The sequence below is a fragment of the Tursiops truncatus genome, chromosome 5, assembly GCF_011762595.2.
Source record: "Tursiops truncatus isolate mTurTru1 chromosome 5, mTurTru1.mat.Y, whole genome shotgun sequence".
NCBI classification, from domain to species: Eukaryota; Metazoa; Chordata; class Mammalia; order Artiodactyla; family Delphinidae; genus Tursiops; species Tursiops truncatus.
The window spans coordinates 42,830,212-42,838,394 of record NC_047038.1 but is presented as its reverse complement, the minus strand read 5'-3'; the positions used below and the strand labels follow the sequence as shown (position 1 = coordinate 42,838,394).

Genomic DNA, 8,183 nt, shown 5'->3' with positions numbered 1-8,183 from the left:
GGTTGCCTCGGCCTCAAGACCTGGTAGGCATAGCGGCAAAAGGCGCTGACAGCACCCTAAAACGACACCCCCTCGTCTCAGATCACGTGTTTTGTGTTGCAAAACATAACAGACAAACAGGGAAACGACTTGGTTTCTTTTTCTGGCGCAGAAGGAGGACGAGCAACGTGAGTTGAGCGGGGAGGTGAAAGCGCGAGCCTCCGCCGCGCGCCCGGTCACGTGGTGCCGTAGGGACCGCATGGCGGCGACCCGCGCGCCCCCGCGTCCCGGCCGGCCCGGCAGCCCGGGCGCGCGCTCCGACGGGGCGGGCGCATGCGCAGGGGGGGGCGCCGCCTCTGCCCCGCGGCGAGGGTGTCTATGGAGAGGCGGCGGCCGCGCCTGCTGAGGCGGAGGCTGAGGTGGTGGCGATGGCGCCCTTCCCCGAAGAAGTGGACGTCTTCACCGCCCCACACTGGCGGATGAAGCAGCTGGTGGGGCTCTACTGCGACAAGGTAACGGTGTGCGGGGCCTCTGGCTCTGGGCGGCGCGGGCGGAGGGGAGGAGCGGGCCGGATCCCTGGGCGGCCGGGCCTGCGCGGCGCCTTCAGCCCCCGGGGGCCGCGCCGGGCGAATTGTAGCCTGCGCAGCTGTCAGCGCCGTGCTCGCTGCCCCGCACCTTCCGCGGGGAGCCCACGCCCCGCCCTGCTGGCGGCCTCGGACGTGCCCTCGGAGCTCGCGGCGCGGCCCCTTCCCGGCCGAGGGCCTGGCCACCCGCCGCCCTCGGGGCGGGCTCCCCGCGGCCGCGCCGGGCCTCCCGCCCCTGCCCCCTGAGGGAGAGGGGCCCCTGCGCCCCTACCGATCTCTGGGGACCCCGGGCCGGCTACCTGCGGTGGCTTCCTCTCCCCCGGCGCAGGCTGTTTCTGTAGTTGTCCGCCACCTCCCCCATCAATACTGCCCCCCCGCCCTACCCCCGGCCTGTGTTGGGCCTCCCCGATTCTCCTTACGAACACCCATCCATTCTCCTGAACCTCTGGCCCGCTTTCTGGCCCAACGAGCACCTTCTCCCAACTCCTCCCTGCTCATTTTACGCCCCAGCTTTTCTCTGGTTTGATTTGGGAGAAAACTCAGGTTTCGTGGCTTACGAACCAGAGAACCTTCTCTCTTCTTTTGTGGTCATCTTTTTCCTTGCAACTTTTATTGTCCGGAGCGTTTACTAGATGTCGATTTTGTTACAAGACAGCTATTCTCTGTTGGAATTCTTTACGTGGGCTCGAATAAAAGGGCTTCGGAACAAGTTGATTTAACTGCGAGAACCTTTTTGCACTCTTAATTGGTGCAGCATAAGCTGAAAAAGCACTTTTGTGGAGATAGTTCAGGGCTGTTTGCTAATGCTTTTTGAGTCCACATTTTTGTCAAAAATTTATGTTGGGTAGAGTCCACATACGGATATTCTGAGAACTTCAGGCAATCCTGCTTCATGTAGAAATGAACCAAACAAAAAGCATTTAAAGACCTATTGCTTAAGCATGGATATCAACTTTGATGAACTTTCAGAAATTACATAGCACTAAGCAGAACCGCTGTTACGAGAAAAGAGGTGTTCTTATAGCCCATGAGGTGGTTGGAGGATGCCCCGTGTTCAGTGCCAGGCCACACTTAAAAAGCATCCACAACCATCTTTTCCCTCCCTCCATTTTGAAAATTAACAATACCCGATTCAGATACAGGTTTAAATACCACGGCAGTCTAGGACAGTGGTTCTCAACCTTGTTTGCTCAGTAGAATCACCCTAAAGCTGTTAAAAATGCTGATGCTCAAGTCACTAAAATCAGCATCTCTGAGGCTGGGACCCAGGCATTAAGTATAATTTAAAGCTCTCCAGGTGAGTCCAGTGTGAAGCCAAGGGTGAGAACACTTACCCAGGAAAAACATAATGAATGGGTAAGCCGTTAGTTAAGCTGTGTAACTCTGGAATTAAAAAATATATATATTTGTTTAATTTATTTAGTTTTGGCTGCACTGGGTCTTTTTGCTGCACGCGGGCTTTCTCTGGTTGCCACAAGCGGGGGCTACTTTGTTGCAGCGGCCGGGCTTCTCATTGCGGTGGCTTCTTGTCGCGGAGCATGGGCTCTAGGCACGCGGGCTTCAGTACTTGTAGCACGCGGGCTCAGTAGTTGTGGCTCGTGGACTCTAGAGTGCAGGCTCAGTAGTTGTGGCGCATGGACCCAGCTGCTCCGCGACATGTGGGATCCTCCCTGACCAGGGCTCGAACCTGTGTACCCTGCATTGGTGGGCAGATTCCTAACCACTGTGCCACCAGGGAAGCCCTAGATTTTTGAGTTAGTTTACTGTAGTGTTTTTACCTGCCCTGGCTTTTGAACTTAGTTATTCTGATGGTATCCTTTAATTGCAGGAAAGAAAAAAATGGGGAGGTTTTTTTACTTTCTCAAAACCAAAAAGGGAAAGTTAATGAGGAGTAATAGAATTTGAGGTCTTCTCTCTAGACTGGGGAGAGGTGGTCCAGGACCACCTGAAATTGTTATGGAAATTTTGGTGCATGTGTACATTTTTCTAGGAGGTTTGTGGCTTTCATCAGGTTTCCAAATGATTGTGACCCTCCCAAAATGGCTAAGAATCACAACTTTATCTAGCTACGTGCTAGACTAACCAGCGTATTTAAAAAATAGAAGAAGTCAGTCACTAATGTTGTGTGTCACTACCTGGTGATTGAGAACGTTAGAACAAATTTTGAAAATACAGTGCCCTTTTTAAAAACAATATTTGAGTCAAATAAGATTCTTTTTGGTAGTTAAATGTCCCCTTTTGAAATAACTAGGAAAGCATTTTCAATTTGACATAGCAGAAGTTAAAATTATCACTAATTTTGAGTTAATTAGATGTAGTTAATGAGATTGTTGTATAAATTCATCAGGAAGATTAAAAATTCCAATTTTCTGAACTGTGGATCAGAGACCAAGGTGATTTAGGGGAAAAAAAAACTGCGTAGGAATTAAACATCCGGATTCCTTCTTGATACTGATAGTTAACTGGAATCTCTCCTAGGATGCCCTTTGGGAGCTAAAGGGGAAAAATGTATTTTATAATGGCTAAATTGTCTTAAAGGAGTATATGTTTTTATTCATTTGGCATCTCAACTTTTTTTAAAAATTATTTTATTTTTATTTTATTTATTTTTGGCTGCGTTGGGTCTTCATTGCTGCACGCGGGCTTTCTCTAGTTGCTGCGAGCAGGGGCTACTCTTCGTTGTGGTGCGCAGGCTTCTCATTGCAGTGGCTTCTCTCGTTGTGGACCATGGGCTCTAGGCATGTGGGCTTCAACAGTTGTGGCATGCGGGCTCAGTAGTTGTGGCTTGCAGGCTCTAGAGCGCAGGCTCAGTAGTTGTGGTGTATGGGCTTAGTTGCTCCACTGCATGTGGGATCTTCCTGGACCAGGGCTTGAACCCGTGTCCCCTGCATTGGCAGGCGGATTCTTAACCACTGCACCACCAGGGAAGCCCTCAACTTTTGCCTTTACCATGTTTTGCCTGTACAGACCACGGGTATCCAGCCCAAACAGCATATAGTAAAACTTTACAAAATGAGAACTAGCTTTTGTACTTAAACGAAAAAGATACAAAATATGTTATTTCATCGTATACTATATGTTGACTCTGAATGCCCAGTAATTATAAAGAAGTCAGTTTTATTTTGAATATTGACTTTTCAAGTACAATGTATTTTAGAAGCATCCATTTATTTATTAGCAACAACAATTATTTACGTGCTTAGACTAGTTTATTTAGAATAATTCTGAAGTTGTGGGCCATTTTTTTTTTAAGAAGATGTTGGGAGTAGGAGTTTATTAATTAATTAATTTATTTTTGCTGTGTTGGGTCTTCGTTTCTGTGCGAGGGCTTTCTCTAGTTGTGGCAAGCAGGGGCCAGTCTTCATCGCAGTGCGTGGGCCTCTCACTATCGCGGCCTATCTTGTTGCGGAGCACAGGCTCCAGACGTGCAGGCTCAGTAGTTGTGGCTCACGGACTTAGTTGCTCCGCGGCATGTGGGATCCTCCCAGACCAGGGCTTGAACCCGTGTCCCCTGCATTAGCAGGCAGATTCTCAACCACTGCGCCACCAGGGAAGCCCATGAAGTTGTGGGCCATTTTAAATATTGCTGTATTATATCTAATTTAATACTTCGCTCATGGGTTTCCTTTTACATTTATAAAAGGTTTTATAGAAAGATTTTTTCACTGTTGTTATCCAGACAGCAGTCCTTTTAGGTACGTAAAGGCAGAGATATTTCTGTTTTATAGCTGGGGATTTGTAGGGCTAGATTAGTTAGACCGAGTTTACATAAGCAGTTAGTGATAGATCCAGATGGAAACCCAAGTCAGGATCATGATTCCTAGTTTAATTTTCTTCGTATAAAACCAGAGTAGTTTCTGAAAAAATTTTCTGGTAACAGTCTATTATGAAATCTTTCGCTAATTCACTGACCTTCCAAATTAGGATGATTTTAGGCAATATTTACATTGGATCACATCCTTTTTTCCAGTTTATTCCAATTCCTCAGTTTTTCCTCTAATCCTCAAAACTTGACAACATTAATACTGCCAGTGGGCATGGAGTTTCTACTGACACTTGGCCCTGTAGTAGCTTGTATTGGCCATGCGAGATGTAGTTCCTATTCTTTAGGAGATTACAGTCACACATTTGTGCTAGGATGGAAATCCAAATGCCCGTTAGTGGGAGCAAAGGGGGGAGGTATTTGGTCAGCTCTACATTAAAGTGTCAGGAGTGGGCTTATAGTCTCTTTGAACTGATTTCTGAGAACAAAGTAGGTGATGGTTGTAAAGATGTGCATAGTACAGAGCTTTCCAGACTGTACAGTAAACCAGCTATAAAAAATTCAAGTGGTGGAGGCTTTATGGAGTGCCCAGGTTTTTCAGGTAAGGATATTACCTGAAGTGCCATCTACTTTATCATTTTATAAAGATAGGACATTTAATGAGCAAAGCCATAGGCAGAAAATAAACTCAGAATAATTCGAATAGATTATTTTTAAAAAATTGAATGAGTATAGCTTTATGAAGAATTCATTTAGTTTTCCTCGATTTTCTGTTCCTTTGCATACCTGTAAAAACTGTTATTGACTGGCATTGGGTTATTGGAGAGAATATGTTTTGAATTGAGAGCTAAGGAGAGGAAGGAAAAGGGAATTTAATGAGTTCTTACTACATGCTTACTTACTTTTAATCCTCACAAGAGCCCTGTGAGACAAGTATTATCCCTTATTTAAAGATGAGGAAACAGACTTAGTGGTTAAGTAACTTACCCAACTCACTCAACTAGTAATTAGGGGAGCCCGAATTTTTAACGTTTAGAATTTGTTTCCTTTCTGAAGCCCATGTTTTTTGCATTACCTTACTGGTTCTGCTATTTACTACTAGCTACATGATTTTACGCAGAACATTTCACCTGTGGATCATAGGTTTTTCTATCTGTAAGTTAGTTTGAGCAGATAGTTATTAAGGTTTCTTCACTGAGTGTAAATCTCCCTCACTTAAATGAAAGCATTGTCTGGCCGAGGAGAGAAAAAGTAAAAACTTATTTGGGGTAATAGTATTTGAGTTTTTGTTATGCAGTTTTTCATATCTGCTTCTGAACTTAATATCTAGTCTTTAAGTGGCACACAGCTTCAAATCAGTTTGAAGCCAGGCTGTAAGTATGATTTTAAGTTGTAGAATGTCTGAGGCAGAAAATCAGTTTTTTTAAAATTGTTTACATGATACTCTTTTTTTATAAATTTATTTATTTATTTTTGGCTGTGTTGGGTCTTCATTGCTGCGCGCGGGCTTTCTCTAGTTGCGGCAAGTGGTGGCTTCTCTTGTTGCGGAGCAAGGGCTCTAGAGTGCAGGCTCAGTAGTTGTGGTGCACAGGCTCAGTTGCTCCACCGCATGTGGGATCTTCCTGGACCAGAGCTCGAACCGGTGTCCCCTGCATTGGCAGGCGGGTTCCTAATCACTGCGCCACCAGGGAAGTCCCAGAAAGTCAGTTATAAATTCTTTTAAAATATGGGAGATACCATGTTACTGATTGTTACTATTTGTTGATTATGTGTATCCTGTTCTATGTAGGTTCCTTGTTGAATCTGCTAGGCATCAGACGATACACGCTTATAGGTCACTTGGGAACTTTTATAATCTTACTGTAGAACAGTGTTTTTCCAAGTGTGTTCTGTGACCCAGTAGTGGGTCATGGAATCGATTTTGTGGGTCAGAAATAACATTGAAAACATGAGGGGACTTCCCTGGTGGTCCAGTGGTTAAGACACGGGCTTTCACTGCCGTGGACCTGGGTTCGATCCCTGGTCGGGGAACTAAGATCCCACAAGCCGTGTGATGCAGCAAAAAAAAAAGAAATGGAAAAGTAAATGATAGAGTACATCACAGATTAGGGAGGGAAATATTGTTTCCTGAAATTTGTTTGAAGTGTTTGTGGTGTGTGTGTCTGGATTGTGCTATATTTCATACTAAAGGTCATGGTTAAACATGTTTGAAAAAACACTTCTTTGGGGCAGCATTTCTCAACTGCAGCACTGTTGACATTTTGGGCCAGATGGTTCTTTGTTATAGGGGCTGCTATCCCGGGCATTGTAGAATGTTTAGTCCGGCCCTGCCATTTACCCGCTAAGATGGCAGTAGTGCTTCTGCAGTCTCTAAACCTTGTCCATTAGTTCCTGGGGGGCAAAATCGAACCCCTGGATAGAACTAATATTTTAGAGCAAGCATTCTTTTTGACAATTTACTCTGTTGGCTCTGAAGAGATAGCTTTATGATTAGGACTAACATTGCATCTTGTGGAAGGTAAGTAGGTTTTATAGTCATAGAGAGTTGACCTCTGTTTTGTTGTCTACCAGTTGTATGATTTTGGGTAAGTTATTTTCTCTGAGCTTCAGGGTTTTCACCTATAAAATGGGAATTATAACATCTACTTCCTAGGATTGTTGTTAAGAATTAAATAATATCTAAAAATATTTAGTATAGTACCTAGCACGCTCTAGGTCTCAGTATGTCCCAGATATTATTAGGGTCTAGGTTTATTTTTTTTCTCAATCAAGTCTCTATGATTGAATACCTTTCTAGAGGTAAACAATTTAAAAAAATGATTCATATACACAAATTTTTTAAAAGTTAAACTGTATATGCTCAGGTTATTCTTTTCACTGCTAAATTTACTGACTTTAGGTACCAGGTTAAAAACAGTTGCTCTTTTGAAGTGGAGAAAAACTGACTTGGGTAGGATAAGGACTTCTAATGATAGTTTTGTTTGGGTTAAATATAGGAATAACAGAAAAACCTAAGTAGGCTTATATATGTTATATTCCGTGTTCTTTAAATATATTAACTTATTAAATCATCACAAGAACCCTATTAGGTAGTTAATATTATTAGCCTTATTTTACAGATGAAGAAATTGAGTGAGGTACATAGCAACTTAGTGACTTGATGGCAGAGATGGATTCACACCTAAGCAGTCTGGCTCCAGAGTCAGCACTTTTAACCACTCTGCGGGATTAACTCTATGCATAATGGAGAGTCCTTTTGTCTAATTTGGTTCTCAGTCTGTAGCATGAACCTGGTCTTTACCTTAGCTTGTTATTAAATCCGAAGGATTTTCTAATAGTCCAGTGAGACTGTATGCAAAACTTCCTGGATGTGTTTTACGATGTTATTTTCCATAACTCACGTGAGGACATTATTTAGTTTTTTGCCATCCTTTTTGTTTTTAAAAAATTTTATAGCCATTATTAATGCTTAATTTACCTCTTATTTCTACTGACTTATTTTTAACTTTTTTTTTAATATAATGCCACATGATAGTATTTGCTGAGATTAGCCACTAGTGGATTTTGTTGTGATTTTGTGTGGCATTTCTTAGGATAAAATCTACAACCTTGGTTTAACCAAATCCATCCTGTCTGTTATTTTTGTATGGCTCAGGAGCTAAGAATGGTTTTTACATTTTTAAGTAGTTGGAAAAAGTAAAAAGAATAATATTTTATGACATGTGAAAGTTACATAAAATTTAAATTTTAGTGTCTGTAAATAAAATTTATTGGAATACGGCCACAGTCATTCATATGACTACTTTTGTGCTACAACAACTGAATTAAATAGTTGCTACAGACAGTATACCTCACAC

At 43.2% G+C, this 8,183-nt stretch overlaps 1 protein-coding gene across 3 annotated transcripts in view; it reads left to right on the top strand.

The window, feature by feature from the left end:
- Window positions 1-358: 358 nt before the first annotated feature.
- FBXL5 (F-box and leucine rich repeat protein 5) overlaps window positions 359-8,183 on the top strand; it is a 50,380-nt gene continuing 42,555 nt past the window's right edge. For all 3 annotated transcript variants that reach the window (XM_019928452.3, XM_033856873.2, XM_073805079.1), the window contains exon 1: window positions 359-491. In XM_019928452.3, the coding sequence (XP_019784011.1) occupies window positions 408-491 (84 nt within the window). In that variant the 5' untranslated portion in view covers window positions 359-407. The remainder of the gene's footprint in view (window positions 492-8,183) is intronic.